At 36.1% G+C, this 25,011-nt stretch overlaps 2 protein-coding genes and 1 non-coding gene across 3 annotated transcripts; 1 reads left to right on the forward strand and 2 right to left on the reverse strand.

The window, feature by feature from the left end:
- Nucleotides 1-3,652: 3,652 nt before the first annotated feature.
- On the reverse strand, nucleotides 3,653-3,726 carry Trnai-aau (transfer RNA isoleucine (anticodon AAU)). The gene has a single exon. It is a non-coding gene; the product is annotated as a tRNA-Ile (tRNA).
- A 5,882-nt stretch (nucleotides 3,727-9,608) lies between these two features.
- Nucleotides 9,609-11,306, reverse strand: LOC140142675 (5-hydroxytryptamine receptor 1F-like). Its single transcript, XM_072164673.1, is given in 2 exon segments — nucleotides 9,609-10,000; nucleotides 10,003-11,306. Coding segments are annotated over 2 exon segments (1,179 nt in total). The 5' UTR covers nucleotides 11,036-11,306; the 3' UTR covers nucleotides 9,609-9,854.
- A 6,222-nt stretch (nucleotides 11,307-17,528) lies between these two features.
- Nucleotides 17,529-20,859, forward strand: LOC140141767 (uncharacterized). The gene is made up of 2 exons (XM_072163635.1): nucleotides 17,529-19,165; nucleotides 19,912-20,859. Exons 1-2 carry the CDS (start codon nucleotides 18,996-18,998, stop codon nucleotides 20,315-20,317), a joined length of 576 nt encoding a protein of 191 aa, XP_072019736.1. The 5' UTR covers nucleotides 17,529-18,995; the 3' UTR covers nucleotides 20,318-20,859.
- Nucleotides 20,860-25,011: the final 4,152 nt, after the last annotated feature.

A 25,011-nucleotide genomic window follows, 5' to 3' on the forward strand; every position in this document is an offset into this window, starting at 1 on the left:
TATAATACAGGGTGGTCCAAAACTTATATTTGAAACGATAATTTCTTAAAAGTTCGCTAAGTTGTTGTTGTTGAATATCTTGGGTCAGTGGTTCTTGTAGCGAATTTGGTTAAAATTGATGCACGCGTCTTCCACTACTCCCCATACTCCCCAATTCCAGAAAAATACAGCACTAATTTTTTGGGATAAAAAAAATATCAACTTCTGCCAAATGAAACATAGCTTAATCCTAATCGTTCATTTGGTACTGGTGATGAAATATATAGTTCACTATTTTACAGATTTCTTGAAAAAGTGCCAAAAACATGCATTTCAGCATGGTTTTCTGACAATCGAGTCACAAAAATCAAAGACTTGGAACATCTGGACTTGGAACAAGTCTAATTCAAAATCTTTCTTACATGCCGAAATTTCTCTATAATTTTCATTTGTTTGCGTTACTTTAATTAAATGATTGGTTATATGAATGAAACATGTTTTTTCCAAAAATTAGAATGCATAAGTTGAAGTCTTTAGACTTGATTGTCACCGCATGTGAAAACTCATTAATTTTTATTGCCAGTTAGTATTAAATGAATAATTAAGCTTAAAATTAAGCTGTGTTGCATTTATAGGGCAGAAGTTGATAATATTTTTAATCTCAAAAAAAAATAAGTGCTGTATTTTTGTTGGAATAAGGAGTAGTAGGGAGTAGCGTTTTCAGACGGCTGTGCAGAAAGAAAGATGAAGATTTTGGAGGACCACAGTATATCGGGCGGCCTGATATAACGAATGGTTTAGTATACACTGGTGTTGCTTAAAAGTTAACTTAGATAATATTATGTAGGCTTGCAAGGGATATTTTCACTAACTTTTCATTAATATTAATCGGATTGTCAACGTTAAAAAGGGAAAAAGCAGCTTCATCTAGCGACCTTTATCCTGCAGGTTCCCAGTAAATTCAAAACCTATGACAGAAAACGTTTTATTGTTGGGTTATTATAAACGGTATGAAACGTTTTAATAACATTCAAAAAACATTTTTGAAAAGTTGATGCAAACCATTCACTATGTTACTTACATTGTAAGAGTTGACAAAATAGTTTGCAAAAAGGTTTTGACAACGTTAGTTTTAAAATGTTGTAGTGTTTTTCATATAAAACGTTTTAATGTGTAAGTTGTGATCTTTATATAACCAAACATTTTTAAAAATGTTGCGAAAAAAAAAACAAAACCTAATGTGTTTTTAACATGTTTATTACGTGTAAAAACTATTTTTGTGTTTGCTGAGTTAGCCCCTGTTGCAACGTTTATATCATGACCTACAAGCTGATTCAAAAATAAGTAATTCCGTATTTGAGGGGCTGTAACAGATAAAGAATCCGCTGTAAATGAAAATGTCATTAAAAAGAGCAGATTGTCAATATAAAAAAAACTTGTATTTGCTCCACCATGGCCACGTAAACCCGAGTTATGTCCATTTGAATAAAGATATTCATTTTAGTAGCTGCACAGAGCACACGGCTGATAAATTTTCATCCATTTTCTCACAAAATAATAACACACTGGCAACAAAAGTTACTTATATTACAGACGAATCCAATTTCACGCATTCCTATACCTCAATGGCTGCCAAAGTTGGGTCTCCGTCGGCTCAATCTCACCTAAAATGTGAAATAATGCGGCCTTGGAGGGTATTTTAAACTGCATTCTATCACCCGTGTTACACGTAGACAAAAGAATGATGACAGTTTGCAACACAAAAGAATCTAACATCGATTTTTAACCGGCTTTTGGGTGTTGCGGGGACCGTAGATGGCCGACCAAATCCTGACCATGACTTGGCTCGTTGGATTCGTCTATATAGACGAATCCAACGAGCCAAGTCATGGTCAGGATTGGGTCGGCCATGACGGGTCCCCGCATGCACCAAACTGGTGTAGTGACTGCCCAAATGGGTGGATTAAAGCCGCTTAAAATTCGATGTTAGATTCTTTTGTGTTGTACACTGTCATTATTCTTTTGTCTACGTGTAACACAGGTGATAGAATGCAGTTTAAAATACCTCCAAGGCCGCATCATTTCACATTTTAGGTGAGATGGAGCCGACGGGGACCCAACTTTGGCAGCCATTGAGGAGAAGGAATGCGTGAAATTGGATTCGTCTATAGGGGCAAGGAATCCAGTTATTGCACTGGAATTTCAGTGACTCAAGACAAGCGGTATTTTATGATAAGAAAAAGAGGTACCGCTAGAATGTACCTACATGTTATCATTACTAAGTGAAGTGTAAGGGGCCAAGGGCCTGTATGTATACAAATCTAAACTTGAACCCCAGAGGATGATTTAAGGAAGCCCCATCATGCACTGTAAATGTGTTATCACTAGAGTTTCAACTGCCACTTTACTTTTCAAATCCCATTGAATTCTGTGCAAAAGATGTTGTTTTAGAACTGTGTGTGTCATTATTACTTGGTCGATTTCAGAACAAAAGTGATATATGCACAAAGGCTAATTCACACCTTCTGTAGATATTACATAAAATGTGAAATCGACCAACATTTTGAATGTGTTTTTATTGTAAATATATCAGTCCAAATTCAAATTTAACCATGTACGTCTATGCAGTGGGCAAACAGTGGTGTCATGGTCATGATCACTCACACAGCTGTGCTAACCCCAAGTTGACCCCAGTGGAGTTTTGGGTAGTGCTTAAATCATCCTCTGCTTGAACCCTAAACCTCATTTCTTAACATAATGACCCAATTGTTGCATTAGAATATTTTGCAGTAAGTTTTCAAAAAATGAATGTCATGAAAACGTTTTTATAAATTATACCCTTTATGTATAACCCAACATTTAAACGTTTTCTGGCAACCGTTTCTATCCTGTTGCGAATGATGTCAAAAACGTTTTGTGTTTGCTGGGTATAACGGGTGTGGACACTCCGAGATATCCATGGTCAAATTTAGTATTGTGCTGCGTTTACTAAAAACAATTCTAAAATATTTCCCTGGTCTTTGTACCCTTTATACTCTTTATATAACCGGATGAGAAAAAATATGAGCTACTCTCTTAAATTGCCCGATTGAATACTCAATCAAAAAGATTGAATTTTCAATCTCGCCGTCACGAATTAGGGACAAATCGTTTTCGATTGTATATTCAGTCGGGTGATTTGAATTTTTCAAACTTTTTTTCAATCAAAAGGAGTGATTCTCAATCATTTACAATCTTTTAGCGATTAAAGTTAAGGGCAAATCTTTTTCGATTGAATTTTCAGTAGAAAGAATTGATTTTCCTTCCAAACATAGTTATGCAACACATGTCATTTGGCAGTACATTAGGAGTAACACTTGATTAGATAGTGAAATCGGTCAACAAGAGAGTTGAAAACAAAAAAACATTTCAATCTATTTTTCAATCTATAAAGATTGATTCCTATCATCAATCGTTAAAAGATTGGCATATTTCAATCGGCCAATTTAAGAGAATATGTTAGGGGAGGGGGTGGTGACTAAAGGCTCCCGGATTGAGGCTGTCAATCCGGTCATCTTTATTTAAATGGGCAAAATAGCAACAACAACAAAAGAGTAAATAAATAAAAGATTTTGTCAAATGACCCATTCTGTTTTCTTCCAGTAGACATAATGCAATAAAAGAACTGTAATTCTGGCCAGTATGGGGATCGAACCCACGACATTCGCGTTATTAGCACGACGCTCTAACCAACTGAGCTAACCGGCCATGGGTAACGAGATAGGGATGACAAATAATCATAATACTAGCATGACTAGTGAGGATTTAATTTATGTTCATTATTGTGCAATACGTGTCTTATCTTACAGTGCATGTGCAATGTCCATAAGTATCTTTGCCCGCGAGAGAAGATTATAAAACAAACTATTCCCGGGGGGGGGGGGCACTTCAATATGAAATGGATATAGGTGTAGGGCTGGCACTTTCGCACTAAGGGGCATTCGGTGAGAGCAAAATGTACAAAAATATGGGGTCATTGGGTGAGAGCATGATTTTTGGCATTCGGTGAGAGCAAAATGTAAAAAATATAGGGTCATTGGGTGAGAACATCGGACTTTTTTTTAATTGAAAATTTTGGGTGAGAGCCGAAACAGCGCCACTAGTTAGAAATGGCTTCAAATTTCATTGTTTTTTCAAAATAAGTAACAAAATCAGTGATAAATGAAAGTTGCTGTTCAAATTGAACTTGTAAGGGTCTTTGGGTGACAGATCAAATGGAAAAATAGGGGTCTTCGGGTGACAGAGCATGCGTTCGTAAAAAATATGGGGTCTTTGGGTGACAGCGATGCTGAAAAAGGGGGTCTTATAACAGCCCTACATACGCGTCACCTCCAAAGTTGAGTGCCCCCCCGGGAAACTATTCCCAAAGGGTTAATCGACTCATTTGTCTGTAATTGGAATCCTTGCCCCTATTACATGTATATACATAACTTTTGTTACCAGTGTGCAGTTATTTTTTTTTTTATTTTGCAAAGTTATACCACCTTAAACATGTTAAATGTATACAATTGCAAATAAATGTTGGATCTCTCGTATGGTGCGCGATGCAGTTCTTGCGCAAACATCACTGCAAAATAGTTCATAATAACTATATCAAAATATAATATTGCACTGTTTGATATATAAATTTATTTTCCGAAATTATGATAATCTGGAAACAGATTCAATAATTGTACATATTCGTTCATGTGTCACAGAACGGTCAACTGCATATCCGTCAATACACGCTTTTTCCATTATGTTTAACAAGAAATGTCTTTATAAAGACAACACCATGGATGAAATTCATGTTTCATAATTTTACATTGACAAGTACTTGGAATGCTAGTAATTTTTGTGTGTATGCACAACTAACCGGGTTGGAAATGTTGTTACCACGAATACCGCCAATGGCATACTATAAGCTAAATTGAAAAATGTGTGTTAAATACATTGTAGGTCTACATTTAATATTTATACTTAATTTACACGTATACTTGTACAAACAAAGGGATCAATGGAAATCACATCCACCGAGTTCTATATTTAGACGACTTTGTGATTACATTTTATGACATGACTTTGAACATTCTGACAATCCAACAATATATATATACTTATTCCACCTCAGGCTCAGATGACCTTTAACAATTATAATCAAAAAGACTGACTACTCAATCCCAGGGCTTCCCTGGCTCAATTCAATTTTTATTTTCTGAATGTGTTGATTATAATTTTTACTACTAACTGCCCAGTTGCTCTACCAAAATGTAAATGTATAAAACCAAAGCAACTATCTACCCCAATTACTGGTATTTACCCCCCCACTGGTGTCACTCCCAACATCAATTAGTGATGGTATAAACTATAACCCTACACTGCAAATGTTCCCGAACACGTGACGCCTCTCAGACGCGTCCGAGGTGTTCATAATTGTCTCTTTAGAACGCTAGTGTATTTGAAAATATGATAAGCCTTGCACATTAGTGTTCTTTTAGTATAATGTAGAACACATAGTATTGATCAGACGTGTCACAAGTGTTCTGAATGATTATATTGAATACTAGTGTTCAAAAATGGAACGCATGAGCAGATAGAGGCGTTGGAGAGCTGCGACGTGTCAGCGAGAAATACACGGTGCTCCTTTGAAGGAGGGATATAAGTAACAACAAGAACAACAACAATGGCGATGAAACGTGGAAACGCTTCCGGGAAACGCTATGACAAACTGTCTTTTCAAGACAAATGGGATGATAGTGAGAGTAAATTCGAAGGATTTAGAGAAGAATGAAATTCAGGGCAACTTTGGGAGCGACTCGGAGCCCGTATATCTGTTGACAGCGATGAACAAGCATAGGAGAGACACCAGAGGGTGACTATGGCCGAGCAATTTTAATCGCATTAAAATGCGTTGCGCTGTCAGCCGGAGATACGATCGGCGAGGGTTCGAGCCTTGGACTTGCCTTAGCTGAAAACTCTCTGGTTTCATCGGAATTCTTCGGAACACCGCCATTATCTTGTTTATACTACCATGCACTTTGTTTATTGTCGAGTAATGAGATTTTGAAAATGTAAAATAAAGGTTGAACACCAGCATTCTGAAAATCAATGTTTGAACACGTGTCATGTGTTAAAAAACTGTTACATTTCTTTCATGTGTCCGAGGTGTTCATAGATAGTAACTTTGAACACCAGAGTTTAAAGGATTAGAACATGTTACACTAGTGTTCTGAGGTAATAACACCTGTGTTCTCTACATTAACACTAGTGTTCTCTAAATAAGTTGAACACGTGTCATGTGTTAAAAAACCGTTACATTAATGAACGCGTTCCATGTGTTCTGGCCAATTTACAGTGTAGTTAACAGTGCAGGTGCCTGGGCACCTTATACCCAGCTTGGTTCCTGTCTGGTCAGATAATTGCTCATTATAATTGTTAAATTAGTGGTCACTTGTTGACAGCTTATCAGTAGCTTGGATCAGCAGGGGTGCATTTATATAATTTTTCACAGAGCAATTGTTCCAAGTATTTAATGTCAAATGGTTCCTAAAAACCTTATTTGTGAATGGATTTTCATTGTCGACAAAACAAAATGTATGTTTAATATATCAATTATTCCATTAAAAGCAATTTCCTAAGTTTCCATCCATAAATAATCACAGAGTATCATCTGTTTACAAAATAAGTGTTTATTTTCAGATTTCCAATTAACCATGATCAGTATAGCTGGTAGGGCCTTGCTAGACCTTGCTAATAGTTATAGTCAGAAACAGGTATTTTGTCCTGTAGTCCCTGGCAACCCAGTCTGCTTGTGGGTCACTCGCAAACATACACGACAGAAACCGGCTGTGAAGGAGCCTAATGCACGTAAACAACTTCCTTATAACATGTATAATAAAATCCGATTTTGAGTATAATAAAGAAAGTCATGCATATGCAAAATGAAGCAATTACCTATTGCTAACTTGGTAAAATGCATACTCGTAGCCCAATCTTGTACATCATAGCACCCAGTTTTGGTTTGTGGGTTCGAAATGTTGCAATTAAACATTAGTTCTTTCAAATATGAAACGCTAAAACCCAAATCTAGAACATAACGTTACACACAATCATATATTTAGAAAGATATAGCAAACTTTCCATGATAGAGATTGGACCCAAGACAAAGTACACCCAAATTAAGTGTCAATTCAGAATTATCCCACCATGGTGGAAAAACATTTGCATACCAATCAATACACTAGGTACTTGGGAAGTGAAGCCGCGTGCAGCGACAAAACTGGGTGGTTTTATTCAAAATATAACTTTGAGCTACTTTGGTCTGATGTGAGCATATTACAACAATGCTTTGTTTTATTTAGACGTTTAGAATTTGCTCTTTCCAATGATATTTTCAATTACAGCGGATTCCTTATAGATCTGTAGTTACAGTCCCTGAAACATGAGTTTACTTCTTTTTGAACCAGCTTGTACACCACCTTGCATGTGTTAGAAATGCCATGGGCAGTAAAGTCGCCACTTATATTGAGACATGGAATAAGCAAAAAACTCTGAATCTGGAGATCAGTGCCGGATAATACCGTTTGGCCAGATGAACCTGGGCCCAGGGCCCAAAATTAGAAGGTAAAGAGATTTTGAAAAAAAAGAGACGGGAAAGAATAGAACCTGCTAATCTGCTAAAAGATCTAGGGAATAGTCTTTTTGATATTTTCATACATTTGTTGGGAGGGTAGAGGGGTAAAAGTTAGGAATAAAATTTCCTTTATCTCTAGTTAATGGTCGGGACAACGAATCTTGATGATTATCTTGTTCTTGACGGCTGATATATACCCTGCTGTTCACCTGTCCTGCGAAAATAAGCGAAGTCCACCGTACACTTGCATTTATATATCCTTGCGTATAAAATCCTCACACAGAAGTGCTGCTTTCTCCAATTACTAAACTCCTTGCGGAGTTCTCCAAACACTCCTTGCGTAGTTCTCCAAACACTTAACCCCTTACGCCGATCTCCTAACACTTAACTCGTTGTGCCGTTCTCCTAGCACTTAACTCCTTGCGCCGTTTTCCAAACATGTAACTCCTTGCGCAGTTCTCTTTACTGCTTGCGCAGTTCTCCAAACTCTTTAAACTCCCCCAGGAAACAGGTTTCTTTCTGCACTGTTTCACTTTATTTGACAGATGTGTTGTTTTATAAACCAGACTCCAGCAAGTCTCTCAAAATCTCATTCGTTTCTGTATTAAAATAGCGCATTATTGGCTTTGCGAACTGGTTAAAATGAACCTCCTTTTGAAGCACAATGACGACCAACATCTACATGTAGATTCTGCAGCAGGCCCGTACGCAGGATTTTGTTTGGGGGGGGTGCTGATTTTGAAAAAGTGGACCTTTTTCCCAAAGGGGGGGGGCAATTTTTGTGAAAAGTGGACTTTTTTCCAAAATTTGGACATTTTTTGACAAAAAAACCGTGGGGTGCGACGCACCCCTGCGCACCCCCACCCCCATCCCCACCGCCCCTGCGTACGGGCCTGGTCTGCAGTCTCTCATGTTATTCTGCCAACAGCAAACTCACTTCTTTTCCACTTGTGTATTGACTAAAATTAATATATAGCTTTGTGGATTTTGTTTACATCTGGATTTTAGGCGAATATTGAGGCATTTTTGCTTCACATAAAGATGCCAAATATAATTTTTTTTAATAATGATTTCGTGTACACTTGGTGATTTTGGGTGCCATCTTGGATTTAAGGAAAAATTGAGTTGGCCCATGGGCTTATTTTGTATGTATTATCCCAAGTAGCATATGTGCCAAGTTTGGTTCTGGTAAGAAATTGCAGCAGTAGTTTTTACCTGGGATTTATCTGCCTAATATAGTCATGATAGTAGGCTATTGTGGTGTTCGTTTTGGTACTGGTTGGGCTAATTGCCAGAAACTGCTTGTTCATGTCTGTCTTACTACAAGTTCAATGTTATTTTTAAATATTTCGATAACTTAAACTAGTATGGTAAAGTTCACTGCACCTATTTTGCTAACATTGGTTCATATTCTTCTGCTTGGATAAAAATTTTAACAAAGGAAAAGTTAAAGTAAATAGGTCAAAGCCGAAAACAACAACAACAACAACAAAACAAACAAGTCGTAATCGGGTGAAAGTTGAAACTTGTGTTGTGAATTTATATCTTTTATATTCCATATCAGTTGTGCATATCAATTCAAACACCCAACCGTAAAACACTTTTGACACATTATGATATATATTTAGTAAACTAAATGTAGATCATCGAAGCATGACCAAATTGATTTCTATTTTCTACACAACAACAAGCCTTACTCAAAGAGTGCATGTATGGGAAAGTATGGATAAACGTGGACATAAGCGAAAATTGTGACTTTTGAATCAGTGCCTTCCATCGCTTTACCATGTTTGCGTTTACATAACTTATTATTTCTCCATGATTTGCCGTCACTGCTCTTGTCACTGATATCTCAAATTAAAGAAAACGTCCTTGCGCATATTATGGGTTAATAGGAAAATTGCCTAAAACGACTTGTGCCCCACCCCTTATGGTCGGTGCCCTCCGCCCCCACCCCACCACCACCACCATAGGATGACTCATGCTACGTACGCCACTGAGGCAGGGTTGAGTGATCGCTAAAGGGCATATAGGTTGAATAACAAAATTTTGACAAATCCAAGTGTCATATAATAAAATAAGTCTACATAATTCCCGGGTTAATAAAAACCACCGTCTATTAGGTTATTTTACTTATGTGTATATTTTACAGGTGTTACAGGCCTAAGCATAATTATTGAATTGTCTTCAATTGGGTATGCCCGATATTAACATTATGGTACATTTATGAATGTTTGGAAAGAAGTCTTTTCAGTATCTCTGACGGTTCTGGAATATCCGCATATCGACATCGCAACATAAGCACAAGCACAACTTTAAATTGTGGGTGTCTCCTCCAATAAATCACAGGGTTTATCGTCGAATTAGCAAGAATGCTGGTCCCCAAAACAACAGTAGATAGTTACTACCTGGGATAAAGAGGGCGATGCAGTATGGCGAGAAAAATAGAAAGAAAGCGCACACCACCAGAAATAGATTCTTGGTGATCTCAACTTCCAGTTCATCGATGCGTTGAGATCGACGCGAAGAAGACGCAGGAGTGGTGTTGCATTTTGGTGATGACCCCGGTGATGACTTCTCAATATCTAAATCTTCTGAAACTGTAGTGATGTTTGTAACAAAGCTTCCTGACTTGCTGGATACATTTGATGAAGAGAAAGCTGCGGTCTGATCCGAAAGTTCGGCCATTCTTTGTTGGCGAAAGTGTCGCTTCATGTGCCGGAACACAAACACGTAGCTAAACACGATGGTGATGAGGGGAACAGGGTAGAAGAGAAGGGTCTGAGCGAGTTGGAAAATTTCATTTTTCGGATGATGGTCAAGATCACTGCATGTGTAATGATGTTTATCGTAACCGAATCCACCAATACCAGCAAGAGGCAACGAAATGAAAATAGTGACTGGGATGATCCAAATAAGAGCAGCCATTAACACAATATTGATGGGTGTGTATATCTTCCTGTATGTTTCAAATGGTTGGGTGATGAGGACCAACCTGTTCAAAGCTATAGCTGCAAGATTGTAGAGACTTACACCAGTACAGAGAAATATCATGAATCCTCCTGCGGTACATAACCATTTTGCTTTTGGTATCGGCCATCCATCTTTCCCAAGTAGTGCAACGACGCTCCAAGTCAGAAAGAAGCTTGTCAGAAAATCAGCAACGGCTAAGTTGACAACGAACACATTTGTAGTAGTTCGAAGCTTTCGCGACAATAGCACAGCGATTACAACCATTGAGTTCCCAGTCATTCCTAACACGGCGATAGAAGCCCATAGGGTAGCGACAGCAATTCGCTCTCCATAGGTATACAAGTTTTCTGCTGATACATTACTTGAAGAAGAATTATTAGTTATGTTTTCGGACCATAAAGAGTTACCTAATGCTTGAAACTGGTCTGCCATATCGAGAAAGTTTGTTGAAACGTCTTGCAAAAAACTTTATTTTTATTGAATTCACAACGTTTTGCTAAACACCTCTGTCGTTGGTCAAAACTTTGAGGTGTGGTGGTGTGGTGTAATTCAGTCTTATAGGTGAAGATGACGGAAGAAAGTGTCGATGAAAGAATATACAATCCAAGTTCCAAAAGTTAAACGATGATCAATTTTGTTCCTTTGGTCTTGTGATATGAACACAATGTACTCGTATACAGTGTTAGCCCGGAGTGTTAGCGTATTAACGCATCAAAAGCGAGACTGATTTTCTTTTCCGCTAAAATGCAGTGAATGAAAGTACATCGCAATAAAATCTCTTCTTTAGATGTCACGGTTCTGTACGTATCGGTCAAAGATATTTCTGGTCATATTTAGTGTACTCTGGTTACGATGACTATTATGCATTAAGACAAAGCCAGAAAGCGTCGTCTGATGTTAACTGGGCCATCAAATTTGGGTTCATCAACTTGACAGTTGTAATTTCAGATAATTGAATACCGCCCACACATAGTGTTAAAATACACTGTCAAGGACTTTTACTAGGGATGTGCAATAAGTAGGGGTCGGTTATAGAGGGGTAAAAAAAGGGTGATGTGTCAGATTCCTTAGGGCTCAAGCTTATTTGATGCAGGATGATCTCCTGAGCATTTTGACACCTTTTTTACTGAAAATGAGAAGGTGCCGGCCAAAAAACTTATTCGGACAGGGGGGTCTGAGGGGGGTCTGAAAATTGTCATTTTAAAACAAAAATATTATTCTATACCTTATTCTATTGATATTGGTGTTGTTTTATATGTTATTGGTGCCAAAGAATCCATTTTTTTAAAGTTGTATAAGATTTGGAGCATCCATGTTCTTGGAAACGGACATTTTATGTCAAAATTAGGGTATGAGGGCGCTTTGCATTAAATTCAAATTCGCTCTTCCAATTGAAATTTTTGTTGACATAACTATAAAGATAATCATAGGTGGAACCTTCACAAGAAATTTGGGCGTTAAGCTTTTTTTCGTTTGACTGTGGCACCATTTTTTGTAATTTCATGAAGCCCTCCATTGAAATGTACACGGTATGAAAGTGCGTTGACCCCTATACATTTCAATGACAGCGTTCCATGAAATGTGCAAATGGGTGTTAAAGTCAAACCGTATCATGTAAAAAGTTCAAATTTCTTGAACAGGTGCCACTTATGATTATCTTCATACTTACGACACTAAATTTTACAGTTGAAAGAGCGTGCGCGTGCTAAGAGCAAAGCGCCCTCATACCCTAATTTTGACATAAAACGGTAGTTTACAAGAATACGGATGCCCCGAATCTTACACAACTTTCAAAAATGGATTCCTTGGCACCAATAACATATAAAACAACACCAATATCAATAGAATAAGGCATATAATAACATTTTTGATGCAAAATGACAATTTTCAGACCCCCCGCAGTCCCCCCTGTCCAAATAAGTTTTTGGCCGGCACCTTCTCATTTTTTGGCCGATTTCAGTAAAAAAGGTGTCAAAATGCTCAGGAGATCATCCTGCATCAAATAAGCCTGAGCCCTAAGGAATCTGACACATCATGGTTGTATAACCCAGTACTAATTATAGCACGATTCCCAAATAGCTTACCAAAATATCTTGCCCCCCTCTCTTTTTGGGTGCCCAACTTCAAGGCCCCAGTAGCACCTCTGCTATAATGGACGAATACTTTTCAGTACTTTATACAAAACGTTATAATGAAGTGAGCCCTCCACAAATATGACAAAACTATGCCTTCAATAAATCATCAACATAATGATTTTTTTATTATTGTGTTTGAATGTGGCAAGAGAAAGACTATTTTTGACAAGACCCCAGAGCCAAATTGGTTCGATCTTTGGAACGACCGTTGATGCTGTTTCGATGCTTGTTATTTATGAACTATCAATTAATTAATCAGAAGTAATGGTATTATTGTACTGGACAATGCATTACAGTCATGTAAAGATTAAATGTTTAATAATTAACAATAGGTAATTAATTGATATTTCATGAATAATAAGGATCGACCAAGCATTGATGCTAATTTGGTTCTATACCCAGCAAACACAAAAACGTTTTAAAAACGTTTTTAAAAAGTTATATTCTGGCATTTGGTTTAGGTAAAAACGTTTTAATAACATTAAAATGTCGGGTTATATAAAGGTCATGATAACGTTTTTTAAAAAATGTTATTGTAAACTATTTTTGCAAACATTTTTGCCAAATATTGTGTCAATACTTAAATAACATTATGTTAAAATATTTGAACCCAGCAAACACAGAAATGTTCTTAAAATGTTTTTTCAAAACCTTTTAATAACATTTAAATGTCGGGTTATATAAAGGTCATGAAAACGTTTTTAACACGTTATTGTAAATATTTTGGGCAAACATTTTTGCAAAATTTTTTCAACCCCAAAATAACATTTTGTTTAGAATGTTTTGTATCAAGTTTTCAAGAATGTTTTTGGAATGTTATTAAAACGTTTTTATACCCTTTATTATAACCCGACATTTACACGTTTTCTGTAAAACATTTTTGTTTGCTGAGCAGTACAGTAGATTATCAAAAAATGTTTTTTAAGGTTATGAAAACGTTTTATACTCTTAATATACCCTTTATATAACCCGACATTTAAACGTGTTCTGACAACCTTTTATAACCTTTTGCGAATGATGTAGAAAACGTTTTGTGTTTGTTGGGTCTATATCATGTATGAATATCTGAAGATTGGCGAATGTCATAGTGTTTTTGATGCCCAGCATATTTTGAAAAAAGGATCCCCGTGATGGTATAGCTTAATTTGTGATGGTATCGATACATGAATTTTGCAAGCTGTTGTATATAAATATCATGGGCCTGTTTGTGTTATTGTTGTTTTTCGCTATATCATCGCTGTGGTCTTTATGAAAAAACAAAAATTTGAGTTATTTTTATCGAAGGGATTCTGCGCATAGTCCAGTTATTTTTGGAAATAATTTTAGAAAATACTTTTTGGATATGTTTGAACCAATTCGATATTTTACCCAATTTACTGTTAATTTAAGTCTTTCAAGTGATGGAATCCTTATGCAAGAAAATTATATTCGTTCAAATTTTTGCGGGCGCATTTGTCCCAGTGAAGTCATGTTGGCTCGGAGCATGGTACGCCCCTGATCAGTACAATGGATTTATCATATTGTTAAACGCTCCAACATTTTTGTATATTGCACTATTTTGGCCCATGATCTGGATGAATTTTGGTGGAAAGCGGGCTCCCTGCCCCTTTCCTTTGCCTTCCCAATTTTCTCTTTCATTTTTGTCGGAGGGACACTTTTCTCCTTCATTTTTCGACAAGGGGTACTCTGCCACCCTTCCCCCAAACCATTCCCCACTCCACCCCCACCCGCACTGGCTACGCTACTGATGAACCATTTGTGTTTACACGCCTTATCATATATTTGCGTTGTTCATTTTTGTGCGCTAAACTGTCCATACACTTGGTCAAACTTCCGAGTACATAAATTACTGACGAGTTGATAATTAAGGAAAGGGGGTTAATATAAAAGATTTCATTCGACCAATTTTAAAATTTCTTTGTCTTGTACCCTATACGTATATTTCTGTTTCTATTAACCATGTTAATTTAGTATTGAAAAGAAAAATTCTCCGGATGAGAATCAAAACATTACATTAATTTTATGTGGCCTAAGCTTGATGTTATATGTAACTGCAATTTATAATTGTTAATCTCGTGTCTGTGTAACGTATAAACACGTCACAGCAAACTGATATGTTACCATCTGTTTCTATCACTATAGACTCTCACTGACAGTGTCAATGACAGTATGCATATAGGTTATTGCGTGATCCGCAGTGCAAATGTTTTCCTATGATTATGTGCTGGAGCATAGATATTGCTCTTAAACAGTGTGGTAATAATAACAGATGTGGTAAGCTTAAAGATGCCTAGAAGACGCATAGTTAAATACCGGTATCTTCCAAAAAATATTCTGGAGCGTCGCACAAGACAAGAGGGGGATAAAAACAATGATTTGGATAACGATGATGCAATCGGCGAGAAAGAGGAGGATATCTGTGTCGTTTATTCACTTCTATTGCTATTTTTATACATAACAAGCTGGACTTTCGGTGTGGAATTTAAGTACATTGTGCTTCTCATAAGCTTCATAGCTATGTTCAGATGCTATGGATTTCTTCTTGAGGAGAAGACAATTAGCGGAGCTTTCTTGTGTACCTTCATGTATTTTATTTATTACATATTGAAAGAAGCATATTTTCGTTTCATTCTACCACTAATAAATTTCTTATTGATACTGCTAATACACCTACCATATGTATGCGACGAAATACTTCTTATACTTGTTGATTTCACATTTGACATGCTCCTGTTGATATCAAGAATGGTGATGTTAATATACGAGATGATGATGTTGACTAAGGGTATTGTATCTTCAATTATAATGTGTGTCGAAGGATATTTACAGTTGTTTTCATTGATTTCAGAGGCAGTTTACATATTAATTGCAGAAGTCATTACATACTCCGTGTCAATACTTTTAGAACCAATATTAAACATATTTTGGTTACCTGCCTCTACATTAATGATCTCTCTACACATTTCGCTTTTGTCATGTGTTCTTATAACGGCTTCTATGTCATTATTGATACTAGGAGCGAAAAAACAGATGGAGTCTATGAATGACCTTGCATGTCATCACGCTGAAGAACGCGTAAACTGGAATGAATTTCAATATGAATCAAAACAGTGGATTATGTACCTTCAGAAGGAACTTTCTCGTAGAAATGAGCAGCAAACAAAGTATAGCAAAGAAATACAACAGCGCATACGCGACGAAACTGACGCAAGAGAAGAAAGTGGTAGAATTTCCGAAGAACTGCGATGTCTGGAAAAGAAACATATTGAAGTTATTGATAAATTGACATGTATAGTTTGTCAAGAAAATGAACGTAATGTCGTGATTTTGCCATGCAAGCATCTTTCTTTGTGCCAAAGTTGTACTGACAAAATAAGGGGATCAAAAGAAAAAACATGTCCGGTGTGTCGACAAAATATATCGGATTCTGTCACATTTTACTTATAACAAAAGGATCGGTTTGGTTTGGTTAATAAGAACAAAAAATGTGTATTTATATCTCCCCAAAACGTATGGTTCGACTATATATTTTATAAATACGTATTTATAAATACGCACGTGACCACCTCCGCGTTGCCATAATACTAGCTTGCAGACAGTAAGTCTCGAAGTGACCTACACAGCGGTAGTCTTCCTGTACATTTGAATGCAAAAGCGCGAGGCGGTAAATAACAAGAGACTACTGTGCAGTAAAATTGTCTATTTTGTTCTACTTTGTGATTATATTGTAAACGTTTCCGTTGATAAATATTTTTTCCGCCGGCAAATACTGTCAAAACGCGTTCCTTCAAACGCTGAAATTTGCCCATGTTCAATTCAGAAATGAATACCAGAAATGTAATTTTACCCCGGGATTTGCACCGGAAGGTAATTGAATACGGGGTCAGTGCGGTATTAGGGTCTGAGTGAGGTATCGTGTGGTACCACAGTGGTTGGTACGGTATTAACCATAGGTCTATGTATTAACGAACACGGGCAACTAGACGGACTATGGACGCTCATTTGCATCGCGTGAAAATTGCAGAACAGTCCAGATGATCCTTCGGAAATAGCCGGGATTTAGCGTCTACTGCATAATTACGGCAATTTCGTGGCTACGTGTGTAATCCGTGTTTTTGCACTGCATTGGTCCACAGACTAGCCCCTAGAAAGAACCTTTCAAGGGTTTGTGACTGATGCTTATTATGTTCATTAGGTAGATTCAGGTTATTGCGTGATTCGTGACAGATAGGCCAAAACTAGTCACTAGTACGTCTACAGTAAAGGATAGAGTGCATGTTCTGGATACATGTGCATACTTCGGGCGACCTTGCTGATTTCATGTTCCAGCTAAAGTGACCACTTGGTGAGCTAATGAGATTAATACAGCACATCTATTGTCCTAAGGACTATCGAGGGTATTATTAAACAATACTCATGTTCCATATTTGACACTCTCCTCGAGATATAAATATATTTTCACTCTGTGACTCTAGGCTGTGTCACGCATACTACAGAGTTGGGCAAACTGAGGCTTTGTTGTTCGATAACTTGATATTGTCAGATGTGCGACTTGAAAGCTCCTATAAAGTAAGATGCCTAGAAGACGTATAATAAAATACAGGTACCTTCCAAGGGAAATCATAGAGCGTCGCATAAGACATGATACAGATATAAACAATGGTCTGGAAAATGATGATGATGGTTTAATTACTCAGATCGAGAAAAATACTGGATAGAGATTTGTGTTCAGTATTTAGGTCTATTGTTATTATTATACATTCTAAGTTGGATTGTCGGTGTAAATTATTGATACTAGGAGCGAAAAAACAGATGGAGTCTATGAATGACCTTGCATGTCATCACGCTGAAGAACGCGTAAACTGGAATGAATTTCAATATGAATCAAAACAGTGGATTATGTACCTTCAGAAGGAACTTTCTCGTAGAAATGAGCAGCAAACAAAATATAACAAAGAAATACAACAGCGCATACGCGAGAAACTAACGCAAGAGAAGAAAGTGATAGAATTTCTGAAGAACTGCGATATCTGGAAAAGAAACATATTGAAGTTATTGATAAATTGACTTGTATAGTTTGTCAAGAAAATGAACGTAATGTCGTGATTATACCCTGCAAACATCTCTGTTTGTGTCACAGTTGCGCTGATAAAATAAGGGGGTCAAAAGAAAAAACATGTCCTGTGTGTCGACAAAATATATTGGATTCTGTCACATTTTACCTTTAATAAAAAGATCGGTTAGGCTTGGGTTTACTATAAACAAAAAAATATACAGTCAGTCTAAAAAAAAATTGTGCAAGTGAAAAGCGCCCTCTTTGGCGATTAGAAAATACTGTTGTAACATGATGCTTACCTCAACGTCAAGGGCGCAGTCTTAACTCTCGAATGCCGTTTGTTTTATATCTCACCAAAAGAAATGTCCTTGTGAAGTACATGTATCATCGAGTAAAACTATAATTATAATGTGTTAATGTTGAACATCATAATTATAATAATTATATACACATATCATCTGTTTAAAACTTTTGTCGGAAAGTTTTCCCAAAATTGTTGTGACCTTGGAGAATGTCACTCGCTATATTGGACTTTCTACGCACCCGCGTCAAAATAGGTTTCGAAAAGGGTGCCATTTTCATCATATGTCGGCATCGCCGTTTTTTTTGTCAAAAAGGGATGCTCATCTTTATCATGTTTAGAAAGATATACATGTAGTACGTTAAGGTACTTCATCGGTGACCAGCTATGCAAATACCTTGATGTTAACAAGCTGATTATTTTGCTGTGTGTATGAGTAAACTATCAAGTCAAGTGCAATCACGATTATACGTATCGTATTTCTGTCTATTTATATTATTATTTTATTATCTATGTTGACCGCATGACAACGGTCAAAGTCCAATTATCATCATGGGTTTCTGTGTTCTAAGTTAATTTGGAATATCAGCATTTATAGTATAAATCGTGATACCTAATGAGCCCGGGATTTTAAGCAGAATAACTTGCACAGAAGCTCGCCGAGCTACAAAAAACCGAGTTTGTTCAACCAAATACCTTTTATGTACGTGATTGACGAAGACTTTTATGAACATAATACTATAGGTCCTAACTCTTTAGATTCACGTGGAATAATACTCTATATCTAACATCGCATATGTTACCAGGCCCTTGGCCAGGCAGCTCTTAGTATAAGTCATCCAATCCATCTATTTACCTTCCTGCTATTCGTTTCAAAATTTTGCTCTCAGTAGCAAATGTATGGACGTTATGGACGCCGTGGCAACAGAGGAACGTGAAGATGCAGCGTCAGCTTCCTGCTTTGATGAACATAAATCTGATGAACAATGTGCGAGTGATGAGGATGAGAGCTGCAACAGGACTGAAGCCGATTCTCGACTAACGTCATTGCTGAAATCCAAAGTCTCTAAGTAAGTGCGAATATAATTTGGAATTGCTCTATTTTCTATCTCGGTCAAGCATGCTCTTTTCTCTTAGACAACCACTATTAGTATTCACATGATTCATGCTATGATTAGAGGGCAGAGCGTCCGTCGTACACTCAAGTTCTGAAAATAACACTTGTTACGAGTCTTAATGACTCAAGGCCAAAAATCACCTTTTACCCAAATTCACACCAATGCACAACAACAATACTCTGTTTGATTAAGTTAACAAAATCTAAGTCTTTAAGTGAAAGTAAAATATATGTGTACATAACAACAATTGCACATACAATATAATCACACAATCTTAAAATTCACACAATTTTAACTAAACAGTATTTTAAGAAGCAGTCTTTTTGGTGATCATAGAGTTCTTGCAATGTTTTGAACGGCTGATATATATATATCCTTATTCACTTTGTCCTGCGGAAAATCAGCGAATGCCATTGTACACTTGCATTTATATATCCTTGCGTGTAAAATCCTCGCACAGATATGGTGCTGCTTTCTCCAAACACTTAATTAACTCCTTGTGCAATTCTCCAAACACTTAACTCCTTGCACAGTTCTCCAAACACAAAACTCCTTCTCCAGCATGTGCAGGAAAACAGGCTCCACTGCTCCACTTTATTGACAGATGTGTTGTATTAAAAACCTAACTCTAGTTAGGCTATGGGTCACGAAATGCCCTTTTAATCTAAGATTCTCATCGTGTTTGATTCATTTGCCAGATCTGACAGTCCCAGAGTGAAAGCAATAATGGAACGCCCAGACAGAAGCTGTAATACCTGCAACATTAGCTTATCCAGGAATTGCAAGCACTTGGATGCTTGTGAAGAGAGCCCAACACACAGAACAAGATGCTTCTACAACAGGGCAGAAAAAGAGGTCACTAACACCTCCTCGGCTGGAGTGGGTCTGCCTATCGTTGCCTATTCATCCGCATATCAAAAAGGACACAAATTATTTAAATACTTTATGTCATTTCATGATGTAGAAATGTCGAATAGTGTCTTTGATAATGTCTTTAAATGTAGCCAGTGTTGGGAAACAGCTGATAAAACACGTGCTGAATCTGTTTTTCTTGAGCTGAGTGGAAAAGGACGAGTGGTAACGTCGGAATATGTAAAAAAGTAGAGTTGGGAAGGGAATTAGTATAGTGTACCTCTATATTGGTAGACACATTACGTGCCAACAAACCTATTTCATCTGTATCTTATCATAACCTGATAACTTTAAACATATTCTGGAACCGTAATCGTTACCAAAAACACATTTTTATTTCATTGAGCTGTATTATATCATTTTAACCCTAACCCTAAATCAAAACCCTAAACCCGACCATATACATCATTGCCCTAAATGTTTCACGTGATGTCCTGATCCCATTATTGGCTGCAGATTTTGTTTCCAAATCTGCAGTACTTACCCAGCAAACACAAGACGTTTTCGACATCATTCGCAAAAGGTTATAAAAGGTTGTCAGAAAACGTTTAAATGTCGGGTTATATAAAGGGTACATTATGGTATAAAACGTTTTCATAACATTAAATAACATTTGTTGGTAATTTACTGCACGGCAAACACAAATGTTTTACAGAAAACATTTAAATGTCGGGTTATATAAAGGGTATAAAAACGTTTTAACAACATTCCAAAAACATTTTTGAAAACTTGGTACAAATCATTCTTTACAGAATGTTATTTTGGGGTTGAAAAAATATTTTGCAAAAAATGTTTGCCCAAAATATTTACAATAACGTTTTGACGACCTTTCTATAATCCGACATTTAAATGTTATTAAAACATTTTAAGAACATTTCTGTTTGCTGGGTGCAAATATTTTAACATAATGTTATTTAAGTGTTGACAAAATATTTGGCCAAAAATGTTTGCAAAAATAGTTTACAATGACATTTCGAAAACATTTTAAAAATATTATTGTAGTGTGTTTTCATATAAAACGTTTTAAAACGATTTCATGACCTTTATATAACCCGACATTTTAATGTTATTAAAACGTTTTTACCTAAACCAAAACCCAAATATAACTTATTTAAAACGTTTTAAAAACGTTTTTGTGTTTGCTGGGTAGGTTGTTGTGTTATCAGAGTCAATATAATTATCAAAAACCTGTTTAAGGCATTTTAACCCTAACCCTACATCAAAACCCTAAACCTGACCATATACATCATTACCCTAAATATTTCACGTGATGTCCTGATCCCATTATTAGCTGTAGATTTTGTTTCCAAATCATATGAAAAGGCTTGACTACAAAAACGAATTCTCTTACAAATGTATCTACACGGTTGAGTGTATAGCATCATAAGAGCTGTGTGAGATTGTGTGGAAAATAGACATCTGCGATTGGTTTTTGCCAAAACCTCAAGTGTTCCCTTCAGCCAATCAAAAGATTTTATATCGAAAGAAAGCTATCACTTCCCCTAAAACACTTTTTTACATTAGGTCAACAGATAACACAATTTAATGTTATAGCAAGGCGAATGTGGTAAATCTGATGAAACCTACCTACCCAAGCACATTTTTTGACCAAAATGTAGGTTTTAAAAGTCAAAACCTCAAGTGTTCCTTGCAATATTTTTCAAAAGTTATGTTATTAAATGAAAGAGTACACTTATATTGGCCATATACTCACTACAGTAGAATGAGCAATGGCCAATTCTCTTTAAAAGAGCGCTTACAAATTGATATGCTACAGTACTTAGGTTGTTGTGTTAGCAGAGTCAATATAAATATCGGGAATCTGTTTAAGGGATCTGGAATGAGCGTTTCGACAGTATTTGTTTGTGGGACATGAGAGCACATCAGACATATCGAATTGCATTCTGAATACGAAGAATGTCTTTCTGATATCAAATAATTTTGATATCAGAAGGACATTCTTCGTATAATACACATTTTATGACAAATTATTAAAATTAGATATTTGATATAAAATAAATACTGTCCAAACGTTCATACCCCACCCCTTAAGGCATTTTAACCCTAACCCTAAATCAAAACCCTAAACCCGACCATATTCATTGTTACCTTAAATATTTCACGTGATGTACTGAGATCATTGGCTGCAGATTTTGTTTCCAAATCTACAGTACTTTGGGTGTTGTGTTTTCCTAAGGCATTGTAATTAAAAACAATCAAGTATTTAGATTTAAAATAAATCTTACAGATTTAAATTAAATCATTAAGATTTAAAATTAAAATCTATAAGATTGATTTTAAATCTAAAATTGATTGGTACCCAACTACAACCTTAAGGATTTATTTTTAAATCCTTGTAATTTAGTAGAGTCCCCTCTGGCTCCAAATTGATACAATTGATACAATCTATAACTTCTGTATACATTACAAGCTGTATCAAAATGATTGGTAGGATACCCATCAGCGTTGTTGTCTGACAAAACGCCTGCTTCATCCAAATTCAAAATTAGATCCTCTTGAAATGACTGTAATGTATACCTTTATAACCTTTTATTACATGAATCTATATATAAATTAGGTGGATATTATGTTGCATTTTGATGTGACAGTCTTGGCCATGCATGCTTACTGGATATTGATGGGCACCAATCATTTTGATACACCATGTAGCTTGTTGAAGACCACAAGTAGCCTCATTTTGACATTAAAGGCGAGTATTAAAAAAAAGCGGGACGATTTTGCAATTTTCCACCTAATACTTTGGTACGTCACTGCTTGTTATTGGAGCTTCGAAGTACAGGGTGATTTAAAATGAACTGTACCCAAATTCAAAAATAATAATAAAATACTTACCGACATTTGAATAACTTATGTTTGTCAGCTTTAACAGGATAGTATGTTTCCTATTATTGGTGAAAAAATCATGTCTTTACCTCAAATGGTTTTGAAGAAAAGTATATTTTTATAAAACACACCAATTTTGTTACTGCGGTAGAGAACACGGATAAACTTAGTTCCATGTGTTGGTCTAAAAATGGGATGATAAATTGAAAATGCGATATCTTCTGACTAATACCACTTATTATTAAAATTCAAAATTTCTACTACAGAACACTTATCACTGCTTTCTATGATAGTTTTTTGATATGTACAATCTCCGCGAATATATATAAAAAATGGGTAAAGTTGGGTACAGTTCATTTTAAATCACCCTGTATTTACATTATTATTGACCGTGTATAGCGGAAAGTACTGTAGCTATACATGTATTATCATGATTACAGGGTGTCCCAGAAAAAATTACCGAGCAAATAAATTTGAACGTAAGTCGAGAAATAGACATCAGAATCAATAAATTTAAATGTAGCGCATAGCATATTTTGTTGTGCATCACATACGAAAATTTTTATTTGATTCGGTTGACTGGTTACGAAGAAATGAACGATTACATAATGTGTGCATCAATTCACTTCATTCCAAGTTTGATCAACAGACGCTTTTTTCATACTCGCTCACCGCTACCTAAAGTGTATGTATCTCATTAAATTTAGTCCATAATTATCTATTTTATAATCGGACGGTGTTATGTCATTCATGCTTTCACTGAAGATGAATAACAGCTTGTCCGTAAAACTTTGATTTCTGCAATTGGAAGCTTTCCAACTTCAATTCTTCATGTTGTGCAAATATGTTATATTGTAACTTTCCAAAGAACATTTGAGACAAGAATGACAATGATTAAGTGCTTACAGCTTTACGTGTGATTTTTAATACCATCATTACCATGCAACATTACTGTTAAAGTTTTTTTGATTTAAACTGTGCATTGCAATTTCTTCATAAATATTCCAAAAACATTAATGTGTGTGAGAAATTGTTAAGCCAGCTGGAATTCTTTATGAAATAATTCTTTATGCAACATTAACGAAAAATACATATTTACAAGTACCGAGCATTATCTTACATGCAAGCTTTCATTTTCAGTATCGTGCAGGTATTCAAATTTGAACAAAACCTAATTAAATGTTTTGCAAGAAACATATTGTTTAAAAGAACGAGGATTTCACAGAAGAAAATATGAAGCCCATTGACAGTTAACAATTAGTGTGCATTATGTTGAATGGTCTTTCTTTCAAACTTGGAATGAAGTGAATTGACACATACGTTATATAATCGTGATCAGTCAACCGATTCCAGCAAAATTGGCGTATGAGATGCAGAATAAGATGGGCTACATGCTGATGTTTAGAATTTTGGATTCTGATGTCTACTTCTCGACTTACGTTCAAATTTGCTCGCCCGGTAATTTTTTCTGGGACACCCTGTATACGAAGCTATTATAATATTCTGAATTTAAGCTATAGCATTAACATTCGGATATGTAGAGCTTATTTCCTTATGATTAATTGATAGATTGGTTTGTATTCAACCAATAGTTAATCAAACAATTACAAATGACACAGAGACGAGAGAAAAATTACGATCAAATATGGATTGTCCAAATGGAGGCTTATTTTCATTTGTTTTGTGGTGTAAATAAGAATAAAAAGTCTCTATAAAATTCTTTGAGCAAGATTTATTTGGTTTATGGGTTTTTACGTGAGTTTTGATTCGTGATTGATGTGGATGAGAATTCTACTCCTTGTATTTGATACATGTACCAATTACTGCATGCTTTAGTCCGAGGAAACACAGGCCTAAATCAATCCGGGGGCATATGGAAAGGTGGTGACTACAAAACTATTCTCTTATAAACGCTTCTATGCACAGTTTCCACATCGATACACCTGAGTACACAAATTTCACCAAGCAAAGTCAGCACAACAATGTCTTGTCACTACACAGTCTGTGTTTACACTACACGGTTGAGTGCACAGCATCATAAG

This window comes from Amphiura filiformis, chromosome 20, assembly GCF_039555335.1.
Source record: "Amphiura filiformis chromosome 20, Afil_fr2py, whole genome shotgun sequence".
Lineage (NCBI taxonomy): Eukaryota > Metazoa > Echinodermata > Ophiuroidea > Amphilepidida > Amphiuridae > Amphiura > Amphiura filiformis.

Bases quoted from the DNA above. Each gene is read 5' to 3' on its own strand.
- LOC140141767 (XM_072163635.1), top strand. From the start codon at position 18,996: ATGGACGTTATGGACGCCGTGGCAACAGAGGAACGTGAAGATGCAGCG. The intron at 19,166-19,911 runs GTAAGTGCGAAT...TTCATTTGCCAG, and splicing joins CTGAAATCCAAAGTCTCTAA to ATCTGACAGTCCCAGAGTGA.